The 17,308-nt window shown below is 44.7% G+C and overlaps 1 protein-coding gene across 1 annotated transcript in view; it reads left to right on the plus strand.

Annotated features, from left to right (window-relative positions):
- The window catches only part of TMEFF2 (transmembrane protein with EGF like and two follistatin like domains 2), a 128,798-nt gene that overhangs the window by 78,458 nt on the left and 33,032 nt on the right, over positions 1 to 17,308 (plus strand). Inside the window, exon 6 of the mRNA XM_086750795.1 lies at positions 16,255 to 16,403. Within this exon, the coding sequence (XP_086606921.1) occupies positions 16,255 to 16,403 (149 nt within the window). The remainder of the gene's footprint in view (positions 1 to 16,254; positions 16,404 to 17,308) is intronic.

The raw sequence follows: 17,308 nt of genomic DNA on the forward strand, positions 1-17,308 counted from the left end.
GAGGTTTGTAAAATCCAAATGGAGTCAGTGGGTCCCAGAGGCCCTGGGACCTGTTGTTACAGGTCGATGAGCCCAGCACCGGCAGTGTCCCCTATCAATCAGAACCAGTTTGAGGGTGCGTGGTCAGCGCCCAATCCATTCCAGGTAGGAGGGATGCAAGCTGGTAGCAGAGCCAGACCACAGAGAGCGGGAGATATGAGGCTGGCAGTTCGCCTGTTATTTCTAGGGTGCCAGAGTAGATCAGAGCAGAGAGCACAGGTGTGATAGCAGATGTGGTTGGGCTGCCGATGATTTAAAGCGACAATTAACATTATTCTGCGTTGCCACAGTCTGTTGTTCTGCAGTCCCTCATCTCTGGTTTAACTCTTTTCTTTTCTTTTCTTTCGGTTATTCATTGCCAGTTGTCACTCAGCTAAACTGTGCTATTGTACTGTGTCACACCATTATTTTTAAATCTTTTTATTTGCATAAAACCAATCTGTTAATGGATAGACTCCTGGGATTCTGATAGGGGGCTTGGCACATAGAAGACTACTCGGAGGGGTAAGATATGTGTGTGAACATTTTCTGGAAAGTAGAAAGAAAAGGCAGAAAAGAACCAACTGTAATAACAGGTTTTCCACAACGTGGTGAAGCACACATGTATTATTATCCTGTACTGCAGTCTAATATCATGAGAGTGAATGCAATTTGGCATTCCATTAGTGAATCTCTTTCTCTAGGTTAAAAACAAAGACAGTTCAGTTGGAAGTCTTTAACATCTTGCTACTTTAATATGTGAAAGCTTCTTGTCACTAAGAGGATCGTGTATTACTGGCATTATTCCCACCTTTAATGCATTTTGCACCAGTGGGCTTCATGAATATTTAAAGCAGGGCAGTGGCTGTGCTCTTTAGCACTGGATTGCAATCTATTGGTAAATCGGACATTTGGTGTTGCTTACTTTGGGTTTTATTTCTGAGCTGGCTAAGGAATAATTGATTTTGTAAGATACGGCTACTCAACGTAACACCCCGAGAGATATACTTAAAAGAAAATGAAGAATGAAGCGTAACGTTGTGAACCGTGGTGTATTTCTAAGATCTTCCAAAAAGCATCTGTGAAGTACTCACTCACTGTATATAAATAGTACTCACCAAATGGAGTGCCTGCTCATCTGCTAAAGTGGCTTAGCGTCAGTGCATAACCGCGTCAGAAACCTGGATCTCAGTATTAATCTCCTCCTTACGGGCCACTGAAGAAATAAGTGCACTCTCCACACTGGACAAGCCATGGTTTGGATAGATACTGGGCAGCTATTTCAGAGGTCCACCATGTGTCCAAGTAAGTGGAAGGAGATAAATAATAGGAAAAACACTTATGTTGAATTTCCTGTTGGAAAAGCTGAGAGGAGGGGACAGGAGTATTTTCTTAAAACAAATACACCTGCAAACCTCTGACTTGTAGAGTTAATCAAAATCAAAATGATGAATTGGGGTTAAATATGCATGCTTTTCCTTTGAATTTCAATATCGGCAGGTCAGTCAGCAGCAGTCTCAAAGTGCAGCATTGCCCAGAATAAGATGCGGTTTGCTAGCTATAAAACAGACATGTAGAGATGTATGATATGCTTGGGGGAGAGTGCTTTCCCTGCAGCCTGGCAGTGTCCGAAAAGATGAGGAGGCAATCTCTGCAGATTGCTCCTCTGCCTTCCCCTTCCTCCCTCCTGGAGGTTGCAGGCAGAGGAGAGAGGCAGCAGTGTCCCCATCAGGAGATCCTGACCTTGAATGGGCCACTCGGGGGTTTGCACCAGTGGGGTGCAGCTTGGTCCCACCACACCCCAAGATCTCCTTGGCTGAGGATAGGGTTTGGTGCTCTGCCGTAGACCACCGTGCTTGTGGTAGGCAACTTTCCTCCCTCCTTATGAGGCTGGCCCACACTGGTGGGGCCTTTTCCTTTTCTCGCAAGTAGACAACTATCCCAGAGGGCAGGTTCAGCTCAGGAGAAGATGCTGAAGCCTTTCTGTGGGGATGCTATGTCCCTGATGACCCAACGCTGAGAGCTTGGAGGAAGGCATCCAGGCTGAATGAAGGGGCTTGGCGTTCTGGGTCAGTAGGTGAAGGAAGGAGCATCGATCTCGGGCGTGCTGCGCAGCTGGGTGGTATTCTCAAGCGGGGTGGTGACATTGCATCATAATTACAGCAGGTCCCTTGTGTCCTGCGCGTCTTTCCGCATGGCTGGGACAATAAACTCCACTTACCCACAGCAGACAGTCACACACACAAGATGTATTAAGAAGATGAACTGTTTCAGGCCTTTGTTTTATATTTTACTGCTAATCACTGATATATAGACTTTGGGTAAATGCTCCAGTAAGGCAAGTGGACGGTCTGCAACGCATGAGGATGGTGAAACTGCATTCTCATGCAAATAAGCGGCCGCTGTACACGGGAGATATTTGTGCAAATCATGGAGCTGCCATCTGTGGCGACCCCTACAATCAATATTGCTCTAGCAATCAATATTTATCTTTATTATAGTATAGAAAGAAAAGATATAAAAGAAACTAATGATTTTGCCAGCATCTCAATCCACACAGCAATTAGGTCAGTCAGCCTTGGGTCCCTTCCCCTTCCATCAGTTGCTCTCAAGCAGAGCATCTGCAAACAAGACGCTGTACTACGGCAAAGTACTAAAAGGAACTTTGAGAGCTTACATACATTACAGGGGTATTGGCTGCTTCGTGTTCAGCGGTGTGTATAATAACTATGTGTGACCTACTTGTTCCAGATGCAGAAACAACGAGCTGCTTTAACATCTGCAGTGTCCCGTGCACTATACAGCATACGTATATATTATACATATATTGCCATTTGCTGCTGCTTTCCTTTCTCTTTTAGAGGAAAAGTAGATTTTCGTTCATGGCTACGTATAACACTTAAACGTACTTATTGGACTTGTGATTCAAATAAACAGGAAAATAGAATCTAAACATTAAAAAAACACAATCCTGCAAAGACTTAAATTTCTGCTTAACTTGAGATCATACCTAAGGCATGAAGTGAAGCTGCTGCTGCATAAATCTTCACGTGGAGCTTAATAGTCACGTCTAATAACAGTCCAGGCAGGAGTTCACAGAGGAAGTAAAGGCACTGCAGCACGCAATCTCGGCATTGCACGCTGGGAGACAGCCAAGCAGCTTGAACCCTCTTACACCGCTTATCTTAGCCCCAGCCTGATACCAGGCTGGTATCCAGTGCCTGCCCAGAAATCAGCCCAATTCTGTCTCTGTTAACGGTTGATGCTTCCTTTAGTGTGTGTTCTATGGTTAAAAGCTTTTGAAATAAAGAGAAAGCAGCTGACTTCCAGTGCAACTGTTGAAACACCTTGTTGAGGTAACTGTGGAGATACCACACAGTGGGCTAGGAGTCAGCAGTAATGTAAAAACATAGCCTAAGCAACTGCAAATTGATCAATGAAGAATTTGCAATGAAAGACAAAACATCCAGAACATGAGAAAAAACCAAGGCGACACCTACCTGCCTGTATGTTACATTTTCATTATTAAGCCTGCTCTGAGAAAGGGCCAGGTCGGTCGGTGGCTTTTTTAGGAGGCTGGTCAGCCAGATCTGCTGCCTGGGGCCTGAGAGCTCAGTAGAGAACCCAGCCAAAAATACATGGTTTTCCTCTTCCTCAGCAATGAGTCTGCAGAAAGAGCAAGAGAAGATACAGGAACAAGAAGTTCTCTTTATCTTCAGGGGATGTGTCTCTAAGAGCAGCTTATGGTCCAGTCTTTTTGAGGAGTAGGAGGCAGGAATGAGCACATGGTGTTTCCAAACTGAATGTGCTACTAGAATGTGCTTGGCTAGAAAGTTAATGCTTGGAAAAACAATGGCTTGTTTGGCCATCTGGTGAAATTGTTTTACTCTACATACATTTTGGTTGGTTTTAGTTAAAAACAGCCATTTTCCCAGTCAGGTAAGTTTCACAAAATCACCTTACCATGTTTGCATCCTTCATCCTGTGCCAAAATAGCTTATTTAATTCTGAGTGAGACTGATTCCCAACTCCCTTAGGGTGGTGGTTTGGAGAATTTGACCTTTCCATCCATTGAACCAAAGCAATCCTTCAGAGGCTTATGTTCATTTGACAAACTCCTGCCTTTCTGGATTCTCTGGATTTATTTTCTTAATAACATTCTTTAAGAAAACCTGGTTTTAACATAAGCCAAGATTGTCTGGAGTTACTTATACTTCATAGTGTTTTATTACCAATACACTTTGGAACACTCTGGTAAATAATTCAGCCTACACAAAGAAATTGGCTGTATTTTCTCTATACATCGAGGAAGTCTGTCATGTAGACTATCTATCAAGACGCTAAATTTTCTCAGATAAATGTAAACCCACATTGTGTTCCATCTGTACTACTCACCCAAGTAGGTCTTTTAGGAACCTTACATGACACATACATCTCTTATCCAAAAACTAGAATCCCTAATGTTTGGGTTTGTAATAAAAAAAAGACATTTTTTATCTTTTGCAATTACAGCAAAACTTGCTGCGTGTCTGGGGGATAATACCCTACACAGTCATAAAGCTTACAGATTTTTGTCCCTTGAGCTCCTCTTTTCAGATGCTGATCCAAACTTGGTTTTCAGTTTCAAAAGGTGAAATTCCAGCTTATGGAAGTCAATAAAAGTTATTCCACTGACTTCAGTGAAACAAAAGTTCTCTCCCAGTATGATGACTGTGGAGTAACTTCTCAGTAGCCAGTGGAGCCTTTCGCTGGCAGAAGGGAGAACAGACTTTGTCAGAGTATAAATGCGCAATCATTCACAGAGTGCAAAGGAATAACTGGGAAATTGTGATGATAAAAGCAGAATTTGGCTTTCTGACTGCTTTCGTTACTTCAGAGGAAATATTGGTTTGTGAAAAGCCAACAATAACTTCTGAGGTTTTTGGGGGGGTTTCTTGTCTTATAGTGCCATGCTCCTGTAGGAGCAACACAAACATTATTCTGAAATTTAAGGGAAGGACGGCTTGTAGAGCTGTCATTTGTCTTCACAATTATTAGTCTGTCAGCATTAGAGTTGGAATTAAAAAAGCTGCAATAATTTTAAAACTGTCTCAAAATAGACAAATTTTCCTGTTAGGTTTCCATGGCCAAGATGCCTACCCCTACGTTCAGCATGTGGTGTGTGGATGGGAGGCATGGAGGCATAGAAGGATGGACAGTCGTGGCACAGACCATGGAGGGATGGACTGGGAAAGGACACAGGACTGTGGAAGCAGGGAGAAAACCTAAAGCTGACTTGCCACTAGTTTGTTTTGCTGTTTGCTGGAGAGCGGGGAGGAGCCGCAGCCGCTGCCCACGTGCAGGGGCTTAAGGAGGGTTTTGGGGACAGTACTTGAAGGCAGCAGGGAGATCCTCCTCACCTGCCTTCCCTCTGCCTGGTTTGGTGGCTGCAATGGCCCATGCCATGTGGAGCGGGTGAATTAAACGTTCGCACGGTGGGGACAGCTGGAGGATGCGTGGGGTGGCGGCTCGGCCAGCATTGGGGTGCTGTGGCTGTGGGCTGCGTTAACACCAATCTGTGCGTGTTGCAAGGGTGCACGCGTGTGGCTGGGCATTGTGTGAGACAGCAACAGCATCCCTCTCTGTTTTCAGGAAATTTCCATATACAACATGTACACGTGGCAGCATGGCAGAGAGCAACCATTTTATGTGCGCAGTATCACAGAGGAGAAAATGAACCCATAGTTTTGGGTTTTTTACTTCTCTGCCACCAGCTGCGACTGCGGTTTTCAGTCCTAGGTAGGAAAACATAGCAGCCTTCCACGGTGCATCGTTATTTGCTTTTGAAGGAATGGTGTTGGCAGTCTGCTCTGTAGGCAAAGCCATCGCTTGGTTGTGTAACCCCGTGACTGGGAGAGCCTAGGCTCGCTGGGATGTGAAAGTGTGCGTAAGGGATAATATGATAACGCACATCAAATATTAACGTGCATTGACGCTTCATCGTCTGCATATATCGGGGCATTACGGCATGAAAGAGCAGGTGCAGAGACCTTGGATAGCAATGTGCTTTTGCGCCTTTTTTCTTCCTGTTTTTCTTTTTCCCTTTTTGTTATTTAAAAATAAGCTTTCCTCCCTCCCTGGCCCCCCATTTAGCCAGAGTCATACCCTAGTAGTAAACCGAGCGGTGCCTTCATGACGGCCTATTTAGTCACAATAAAAAGCCGATTGGCCTAATGCACAATCAAGGAAGGAGTGACATTTATGGCTTTGGTTTTACAATGCTGTGAACTGAGTGAGATTTGGAGCCTTGCAGTGCCTTCAGGGGGCAGGAGATCACCAGCAATGAATTGTATTTATACCTTTTCCAATTTCCTACTAGCATTTTAGCAATAAATAGACTGTGTTGTTATTGAGTTTTATGTAAGTATGTTTACGGAAGCAGGAATACAACTTTGTAGCTCAGAATTACATGTGCTGGCTAAATAGATCAGCAGAGAGAATAACTATGTAAAGCACTGGGAAAGCACTTTCCAATTTATTATCAAATGTCTTAATAGAGTGCTTCATCTCTTCCATCCCACTTTAACTATTAAATTAAAACAGCATCCATTGCAGAAGGTCGGAGGCTCCTTCGCCCACCCATGTTGGAACATCAAGGCCACGATTTGTTCACGCATCTAAGCCATTAAAAATACATCCCATGCATTAAATATGAGTCTGAGGAAAACTCAATAGGAGCTGACATGCAGGGCTGACCTCGGCTCTCACAGCCCCTGCGGGGTGGCAGCTGTCCCTTCCCCACGGCACCCATCTCCTGCCCCGCTCCTTTTCCCACGTGCAAGTCGCAGCTAAAAGCCTACGTGAGATGCGCCCAGACTTACAGACTTAATTGCTGTCTCTCAGCCTGCCCGTTTTGTAACGAAGCTCTCCCATGCGGAGGAGCACGGTTGCCCCAGGGATGCCCAGCCCAGCCAGGATGCGGTGCTTGTGGCGCAACCCTTTTGGGAGCTGCAGTTGGATTCCACTGATTGCTGTCCTAGACCTGAAGAGGGTTACTCTCATCTCGTTTGTTTGCTGGCAAGGACGTATCCTTGAGGCAGCATATTTCATTCATTCATTCGTCTTCCTTTCCCTGGCAGCGGTTCTTTCCCCTGGGGCTTGCTCCCAAGTGGAGCTCACCGCTGCGGTCATCGTGAGACAGCAAAAGAGGCAGCATCCCCAGCCAGCAGTAAGACCTGGTTTTGTACAGCAGCGTTCACCTACGGACCTGAACGCTCTGAGGAAAAAGGAGGTTACTGCTGCTCTCCTTCTTGCATATACAGCAGTTTGCTTGGGGTTGCATCGGTCGCAGTCTCAGACCTACGGGCAAGATCTCGTTTCATCGCTGCACAGGATGATACGGGGTTATCCTACCTTCTTTCTACCTGTGCAGGAGCTGCAAACAAAGCCTGAAGAAAAGCCTGGAGTATCCTCCTAACATTTCATTAAGTAGCTAGGCTGGATTTTGTTTGGTAGTTGAAGTCAGCCTGCCAAGCAGGGTAGCCTCAAATGTTTACAGAGGGAGAGAAACAGTCAGCAAAGCTTTGTTTTAACACAGACAATAGAGACGTGAAGGACACCGAGTGTAGGCAAACCGCAAAAAGGCATTTATTTTATTCTGTGGGCTTTAAATAAACTTTACGTGTTAGATACCTGCAGAGGCTGGAATTGCCATGTGAACAGAATCAGAGTTTTCTTCTCTAGTCACACAGCTAGCGTGAGGATTTTTTCCATTGCTCTTCAAACCCAGTCATCAGCCTTGTTCTCTAGTTTCTCCACTTGAGTTTAAAGCACCCAGTCTAGCAAAGACTCCTTTACACAACTTAGTTCCTTTTAAATAAGAATGATATTTAAAAAAAAAAAGATAAAATGAGACATTTATTTTGCCCTAAAGGTGTTAGCATACAATTCGATGTACTGTTGAGGGCACCAGAGGCATCAGGAAGCCAGATGAAGGTCGTATTATAATTGCTGCTTTGACATGTAAGAGGGAAGCAAAGGTGAAGTTTGTGATGTTTTTTTGTTGAAAACTTAGTAAAGAAAGTTATGGGGGAAAAAAAAATGAAAGGAGAAATAGGAATCAAGTTGCAGTGCCTTGTGCAGCAGATTAAAGTAGTTCTCATGAGCTGTGATCTCCAGGATGAAGCCTTGGAAATGAGTGGAGCATGGGACCAGCTCTAGGATGGAGCCAGCAGCCGGCTCTCCTCACACTGCCTCTGGGAGCGGTCCCCGAAAGTGTTTTGAAACAACCTCTGTGAGCTGTCATAACAAATGTGCTCTGAAAAATCGATATGTACTTTTAAGCCTTGCCAATCGCTCTCTGCCATTCAGCAGCAGCCTGGCAGCTGTACGGCGATTGCCCCAGCTCCTGGCTCTGCGCTCCAGCGAGACTCCCAGATCATGTTACATTTGGTATGCAAGGAAGGGCAGCAATAAATACATTCACCACTTTAGTGCATTTTAGCTTGACATATGTCCAGTAAACAATATTTTCGTCTCTTGCAGTCCAGAAAAAAACCCCACCACCTGATTATTCAGCACTTCCTTCGATTATGGTGCTTTGGGGTCCTTCAAATCATTTTCATTATGCACCACATAATAATAAAAATCTCTATGCAGTATGCTGATAATTCTGTGCATGGTGTCTCTGATTTCTAATTGTTTGAATAACAAGATGCTATTGAAATGCCATGCAGAAACATTGCATCGCCCGGAGGGAATCAAGCTTTTTCTCCTTTTACTCCTGGTAAAGATAAACATTTGGACAGTCAAAATAGGTAAAATATCCCAGGGAAGCCACTGTGAAAAGTAGACATACTAAAGCCCTTAGCGCAGAAGCTGGGCTGCAAAGGACAAAAAAAGAAAATAAATCAGATAAATAAATAAATAAAGAACACTGAATGGAAGGCACTCAAAATAAGCTGTGCTTTTTCTTCTCCTGTGATCTTACAGCAGAAGAGAAGCACTAGCAGACCCAGGAAAGAAATATCACATGCTATTTTTGTGCTGCCATTATAAAATATGTATTGTTTATTGTTCTGCACTGCAGCTGAAGTTTTGCATCAGCCTTAAAAATACAGGAAAGTTTGTTTTGAAGGAGACGTGCAGCATCTCTATTCTTTAAGCCTCTTAATGATGTTCTTAAGAGCGTTGTGATAAGATTTCAATCTCCTGGCAAGCACAGGCAGGTTGTAGGGTATGATTCATAGAAAGTGTAAAAAATTGTGTGTCTGTGTGCATTATGAATATATTTTATATATACTGTTTTTTTACATAGGCATGTCTGTGTAGCTGATGTTCAACTGATGCGAGACCAGGCAATGGCACCAGGCAGTTTTGTCTCCTGGCTGGAGGCATCTTTTGGGGCCATGCTCTTGGGCTGTGCTCCGGATGCTGCAGGGACTGCTGCAGCGTACCTGAGCTCGGCCAGGCCACCCACAGTCCCTGGCGACTGGCTGTTGAGGGTGCCGGGACTTTACACTAAAATTTACCTCTCTGTAAAATGAGTATAAAAGTACCAAGTCATTGCTGCTATAGGGCTACGTGAGATTTCTGTAAGGCTTAATGGTGTGCTTGTAAAAGGGCTGAGGGTCAGAGACAGGAGCTGGTGTTTACGTGGTCCTTTTGAGACTGGTGTCGACACGGAGGTGTGTGCGAGCCCTCTGCTGCGCTCCACTTTAGGTGCCTGTGTGCGCGAGCAGCTTTGGGGATGACGGCTGCAGTGCCAAGGTGGGTAGCAGGGGTGACCTGTCGCTGCTCCCCAGGGAAAGGGGTATGGCAGGCGATGTTTTTTATTGGGGTGTGATGCAGCAGCACACAGCCTGACCAGGCTGAGCTCCCGATGGCAGCAGACACGTGTAAGCATGGCTCTGCCCAGCCTGGTTAACCTTGCCAGTCTCTGCTTAGAGCTGATTCAGCTGTCTCTGTGTGGCACTGTGTTGGGATATATTAAATATACCTAAAGCTGCCTGGGTAAATGAGCACTCCAACCAGCCTCCTGACACACGGCTGAACCACGGTGCAATGCCTGTTTGAATGGTGAAGCGTAATGGCTGAATGAAGCCTGGCTTCATTTCAGCTTGCCTGCTGTTAATGTCAGCAAAGATGCCCTGTGTACCAGAAAGAAAGAAAAACCTTGCAGGAATCCAAGTGATAGAGAAGGCATTTGGGACTGATTGCCAGGCTCTTGGTGCCGGCGTGTACTGCCAAGTTAGCTGTAAATGGGCATTAATGTCCTACTTGGAGGGGCAGGGGGCTTGGAGAGGACCGTACTGACATCCAGCTAGAAGTTTTGAGTTTCTGATCATTGTTTTCTAGTCAGAACAGAGGAGGATAATAAATGTCTCTGATGGAAATATCATAAATGTACAACAACCATGTTTTTATTTATACACTGGTTTATGGCAAGGGGAAGGCTTTGGGCTTTTTTTATGCTGCAAAATGTTGTTGGTTTTTTTCCTAGCTTTTTTTATTTTTGCCTGGAGAAAATATACAACGTTTAAAATGGAAAGTGATGTTCCAGAATGGAACATCACTTTCCCTGTAGAATAGTGCTCGCTGAGACATGGTGGGATCTCACACTTGACCAAATTAGCATATGCGCTCAAATATCAGAGCTCTGACTAGTAAAAATAACACTAGATTTGCATTTTCACATTTTTAGCTCTCGCTTCCCTGTCTGTTTGGTTTTATGCCTTTTTTCTTGACTGACAATTCTCTTTGTGGCAGATTTATTGCTGTTCTGCTGTTTGGACCCTGTAATCAACTAGACACTTGGCTGAAGACGTTAGTCATTTCATTAAGTACTTTTTTGCAGATATCTCCGACACAATTTTCTGTTGCTCTGGTTCCAAAAAGCAAATGACCCATGGCCAGCAAAGTCTGACTATGAATCTTTAATAAACAGAGGTAGTACCAACAATGCTTTCAGGTTTCCAAACTGCGGAGGGCTAATTAAAAGATGTTGAATAGGGAAGAACTGCCATTGCCATCTTGCTCTGACAAAAATGTGCTTGCATCTGTTCCCAGTAAAACTGCTCTTTTAGAAGCGTTGTCTCCTTAATCCTCCTTCCTGCCCATCAGAGCTACAGACGAAACCTTCCTTAAGCTGCACGCAGATATTGCACAGTAATTTTTTAAAAATCATTTTTCAATAATGTATTGCTGGAAACAAAGACTGAGGAGTTGTCTTAGGAGAAGAGATGAAGCACGGAGTGGGTTCTTTTTATCATCGCTGCGTCACTAATGATTATACTTTATTCATGAACTAAGGAGATAAAATTGGAGCGTTTCCCTACACTTTATGGGCAAAGAGCCATTCTCTCATTTTGTGGAGATGCCTCCTTAAAACGCTGTTCCTGCCTCCAGGGACAGTGCTTCATAGCTGTGAATCCTCTCTGCAGGCAAAGGTACTCTGTGTGCCCAGAAAATAACGCCATATGTTATTTGCAGAAGAGTGGGGAGTTGGGAGCCTGTGCACTCACCGGTGTACTCACCCGTGCCTGGTTTGTTGACCCCGTTAATTTTTCCAGAGACTGATTCCACAGCAAGCCAATTCGGCTGCTCCAGCTTGGCCAAGCAGCCGGGTGCAGCACGTTGCCATCGCTGCTGGGACGCAGACCTCTCTGAGGTCTGGGCAGTTTTCTTGTCACGGTGAAGATCTGCACAGGAAATAACGACTGGTCCACTTCTGTGCTCTTCTCTCGTTTCCCTGGGAAGAGGGGCAGCGTGTTACGCGGGTGAAATAGCAACAACCCCTCCCAAATGGGAGTTAGCCCAGCATCCCCTGAGGAGGTGCCCAGGTTTGCCTGTTGTCTTTTTAGTTTGTTTTGATATGTTTTTTTGCTTTTGTGATAACCAAAACAACTAAGCGGATTGCCGGATGTTCAGCTCCTCCAAGATTTTCATCATGTGAAATGAAATGGAATAAAATAAAGCATATAAAAGAAGCAGAATTCTTCAGAGACTCTCATCATGACCTGGAAGAATAGACATAAGAAAGTGAGCCTTGTTTAATGATTGTTTACAGTGACAGCCCAAATTTTAGTCCATTAACATATAAGCCCATTACTTGAAAGATGCGGTGGGCCTGTGGGACAGCATTCGGTATTTCTTCCTTTCACCAGGGAGCTGCAGGGTATCGGCTGACATCTTGGAAGCACTCCTTCCTCACAGATGCTTTTAAAGCTGCTTTTCTGATGGCAGAAGTCATAGTTAAGCCTTACATGTGTGTTTTGTGTATGCTCTTGGGTACGGTTTCATCCTGTGACCCCCTGGGAGACCTTCTCAAGCCTGAGGAAAGCTCAATCAGCCTTTTTATTGCCAGGCTTGCTTCAGCGCTACCCTTAGGAACACAGAAACCAAATAGAGTTATTGATATAACTATAATCAGAAGTCATAGCCAGGATGATAAAATGCTCAAATGATCAAATTACTTAAAATTAGAGGTGGACTGAAGTGCCTCAGGGACTGGAAAGCTGCAGGCAGGCAGCCGCTCAGCCCCGTCACAGCGAGATCTGTGTTTCCAGCCCCACTCAGGCAGAGGGACCTGGGGGCACCCCGGGGCCAGAACGGCCAATGACCAAAAAGGATGAGGCCGCTTCGATTTTGTCATTTGTGAAAGAACAAGAAGGTAACAGGGCAGAGCCTGGACATGGCCAGGTTGCAGGTTGAGTGTGAGAGGGTGCTAGGTAGGAGAAAGGCAGGATTTCTGGACATGACAAGTGTTGGGATGAGTCTCTCTTTTGTGTAGGGAATTCCTGTGTCCCACAGATTCTGAAATCTTGATCACCATTAGGACTCCCACCTGATGTATGCCCTTGGGTCCAAGTGGAGGTGTCACAGTTTGGTTCCACGTGTTTAATAGGAGACAGTCCCACTTCTGCATTTTATAATGCTTCAAGAAGTGAAGGCACCTTTACCTGTGGCTATAGGATTTCACTTAATCAAACACATTAAGTACTGTTCATTTTGTATTTCGTACATCACCAGTGGGTCGTGCTTAAGGATGATGTACTCTCTGTGCCTGCATGTGCCTGGACGTGCACGTTTGGAGTAAATGCCCCACCTTTGTCTCTGTAATTTACTCTTCTGGACTTTGGAGGCATGGTTGAAATGGCAGACTGCTTGTTCCTCTAGTTTGAAAAAACGTGTTTGAATATACTGTTGTTTTCCCTGATAAGAGAGCACTATAAATTAAACAGTCAGCAACCCAGGTACATTAATCTTCCTGATGCGATCCTACCTTTAGCGTTTCCTGACATATGCTTGATGTTGACTTAATTGTGCAGCCTTAAAGTAGGAGTTGAGTATGTAAGTGCAGAAGCAGTAAGAGACTGCAGTTGCAAGCTAGAAGCTGTCCACTGAAAACCAGGCAAGGTGTGGATGATGCACAGATCCTTGCAGCAAGGAGATTGGGGTGACAAGTTTATTGTAGCAGTTTTTTACCACCCATCTAGTCAACGCTGAAAATCAGGCTTCACACAGGAAATCCTCTAAGACTTGAGTATATAGTGTCATACCAAGGTTGTCCCTTCCTGCTCTCCTCGCACATGAGCAATCTGACATCAGCACAAGTGGTACTCATATGGTGTGTCCTCTTGATGCAGCCTGTAGCTATGGAGATCTTGCTTGGAAGGAAGGGCTGGTCTCGCAGTTAAGATTTCAGAATGGAGTTGAGAAAAATCTTGGTTCTCTTCTCACTTTTACTGAAGGAGGTCAGAAAAGTCATTTTGGAACTTTGTTTGTTGAAAAGTATCAAAAGATGCAAATAAATGCCTAATGGGCTCTGAAATGGTCTTGGAAATCAGTGGAAGACGGGTCTCTGAGATTACAGAAATCCCACACAAAGTGTTTGCATGCATCTTTAAGCATCTAAACACCTTTAAAAATATGTCTCTGAAGTGCCTAACTCTGAGCATAGGTTCCTACGTCCCCTAGGCGTTTTTGAAATAGCATCCAAAGTTGCCTAGATTTCCCCTAAAGAGCACCCTTTTGTTTTAATTTTCTCATTGACTTAATTTTCTCTTGACTTGAGACATAATATATATTAACCTACACTCATTTTTTGTAGCAAAATGTAGAGAAGTGAAGCTGTTTCTGAGCTGGTTTATTACTAAAAAGGAGCATATGGCTGATTGTGTCCCATCTGAAATGCAAATGGTGGAGCTACGTGGGAAGAATTGCTATTACTTGAGCAGTAAATGTTTCCTAATGAAGTGAGTTTGACTAAGGTGGGAAGCTGGAAACGGCTGCGGGAAGAAATGACGACGGTTAATATTTCGGTGGAGCAGAACATTCGTATTCCGCTGATAAGGAGGTTCTTAGGAAATTGACTGGATTTTTTTCTTATATTCTGTATGTTCATCAGTGTGGGGAAATTGTTACACGGGGAGCCAGACTCTTTTCTTCCACTAGTTATGAAATCATGTAATTTAATTTATAACCGGAGCTTTTCACCTTTGGCATCTTTTTGAGCTGAAGTTTTTTGTGTTTTGCGAACATTTGGGGAAAATACATCTACCCAATATAAAGAAATTCTAAAAGAAGACAAGTGCTACTTCCACTGATTTTCGTCCCCCTGGGCACATTTGCAGAGGCGAAAGGAGGTGATGGAGAAATCTGGCCCACGCTGTCTCATTTCCTATACTTCCTCTTTCTGCCCAAGTTTTTTCTTGCGTATATCCCTCTGCACTTCCAGTGGTTGAAGGTGTCCAGATGTCTGTTGTGACTGGGAGGTAAACTGACTTTTAAACACTTTCTTAAATCAAGCAGCAAGGCCAGAGGCTGACATTTCCATTACTTAACTTTCCAAAGAGAGAGCCATGGTGTCGGTGCTGCGAGGTTCAGCACAACCAGTGGGCTGGAGATAGACCGTCGGTCGCATTACTTTGCCTTAAATGTCAGAAGGAGCCAGGAAGGGTTGAGATAGCAGCATGTGCACGATTATGTTCTCAGAAGAGCTGGTGCAGCTGCCAGGTTAGACCTCTGGCTTTGTCCCAGAGCAGGACGGCATCAGTGTTAATGTAAGCGTTGCTGAGGCTGAGCTGTCTGTTACATGGCATGGTTGTGGGGACGGAAGATTAGCGTGCCTTTCCCTTGCTGATGCCCAAGGATGTCTGACATGGCTAATGATAACAAAATAGCAGAAAGCTGAAGAAAAAAGGCTGCAGCCTGCTCTTGCTGAAAGTAGTTAGGCTTCTGCATCTTCTGAGCAATGCCAAGGCTTGCTGGGGTCAGGATGTGTCCACATTAGTGTGTTAGTTCAGATCTGGACCCGACTTTGGAAATGAATCCCCCACTGTGCTTTGGTTCACGTCTCAGGGCAGCCCAGAAGCTGATGAGCTGGGTCATTGTGGCTCTGGAGATGCCCCTAAGCTCCCTGAGGACAGGGCTGCAACTGCCCTGCCCATGCTCTGCTCTCAGCCGTGGAACCCTTCTCCCCACAGAGAGCACATCGCCAGGTTGGGAGCAGGCACTGGTGGGTGACAGCCAGATAAGGCTTTTTGGTTGCTGAGTCATTCAAATACTTCAGAAAGTGCTTGTGCACAAAGTCCCTCCTAAAAACAACATTCCCCTGCTTTTAATGGTGAGTTGACCCGCTGTGTCCAGGAGCTGAGTGAGATCCCCTCACCCCTCGGCGGAGAGCAGAGTGTGGTAGCATCGCGAGTCTCGGTCTCGATCTGGGCAGGTGGTTTTATCCCAGCAGGGTGAGATGAGGCTTCAGCATTGTATCTTTTATTATGATCAGAGTGCCTAGAGATACTGTAGTCATTACCAGAATTAAATCGTAAATCAATATAAAACCATACTCACAGTGTTGTGTACGATGGGCAGCAGCACCTCAGCAGAAGGGAATTTTGTGGCTTCTTTAATTGCAAGAGGGCGCAGCAGCTTGAATTACCTGCATACCTGCTTGGGTGTTCTTTGATTTAAAAGAAATTACAAGTGGTAATGCTGCGGCATAGTTTTCCATGAATAACACTCTTTTTTTTATCTTCCCTTTTACTTACTTTTCTGTGTCTCTTCCCTTTCCCCGCATTTCATTTCCATCCAGAAATACAAATAACGTCTCAACAGAAATTTCCCCTTCCATTCTGTTGATTTGCATTGTGTGGTCAGAAAAATACAAACACTTTTATTTCTGAGATGTCTTTATGATGTCATGAAAAAACTTCCTCATATTAGCCTCTTCTTTTTTCTCTTTCTTTATCATTTCAGGTGTGTGTGCAACATTGACTGTTCTCAAACCAACTTCAATCCTCTTTGTGCTTCCGATGGGAAATCTTATGATAATGCATGTCAAATCAAAGAGGCATCATGCCAGAAACAGGAGAAAATTGAAGTTATGTCTTTGGGTCGATGTCAAGGTAACTCTCATAACAAAACTCATTTCAAAGAATGTTTTCAATTTCTGTTCCGGAAAAAAAAAAAAAAGAAAAAAAAGAAAAGAACCAGGACTGGCTTCTTATTTGACACTTCTTACGTTTCCATTAGACTCTTGCAATTGGTATTGCACAGCACAGGCTGTGGGAGGGGGCAGAGCCCCCCGTGGTGCAGATGCCAAGCGAGGAGTGAGGAGTGATGCGCGTAACCCTCCCCGCAGCAATTGTCCAGCCCTGCGCTGATGTCAAAATCAGGCGCTGAGATTTTGCTCAGAGCAGTTTGCCCAGAGCTCTGCCCTCTGGGTGGGTGTCAGAGCAGGACAGCAGGAGAGCCCCTCAGGTACGTTTTGCCACCCATGGATCCACTGTTGCTCCCTTAACCAGAGCAGTATGGAGCAATCTCAGGTGGCCAAAGGCGTGCTCCTAAATGCGGTGCTGGTGCAAGTTTCTCATGGGACCTGCGTGGGGCCCATGAGATGCCAAAGATACCTGAAAGGAAATTTTGACAATAGCAGCCTGAGACTCTGTGTGTTTCTTCATGAAGGCCGTGCTTCCTCGCGCCCAGCTCATGGGCTGCTACATCACCTGTAACCCTTGAGCTGACTTGAAAAAACTCTGGTTTGTTCTAAAATAAAAATGAAGAAAATTTGCCTTTAAATAGCTCCCGTAAATGAAGGGTCTGCTGAGGCTCAGGCTCTTAATAGCTTTTTTCCCCTTAGCTTCTGACCTATAAATCCTCAGTACGTCTACTTCCAAGGCCGTACTCTTCAGGTATATTAAACACATTCCCGTTTATTCCTGTCTCTTTAAACTTAACCACCCTACGTGGCAGTTCATTTCAGGGTACGTATTAAAACTCCCCAATTACTTCAAATAGAGCAGAAATGACA

Source organism: Chlamydotis macqueenii, chromosome 6 (genome assembly GCF_036417535.1).
Source record: "Chlamydotis macqueenii isolate bChlMac1 chromosome 6, bChlMac1.mat, whole genome shotgun sequence".
In the NCBI taxonomy this organism is placed as follows: Eukaryota; Metazoa; Chordata; class Aves; order Otidiformes; family Otididae; genus Chlamydotis; species Chlamydotis macqueenii.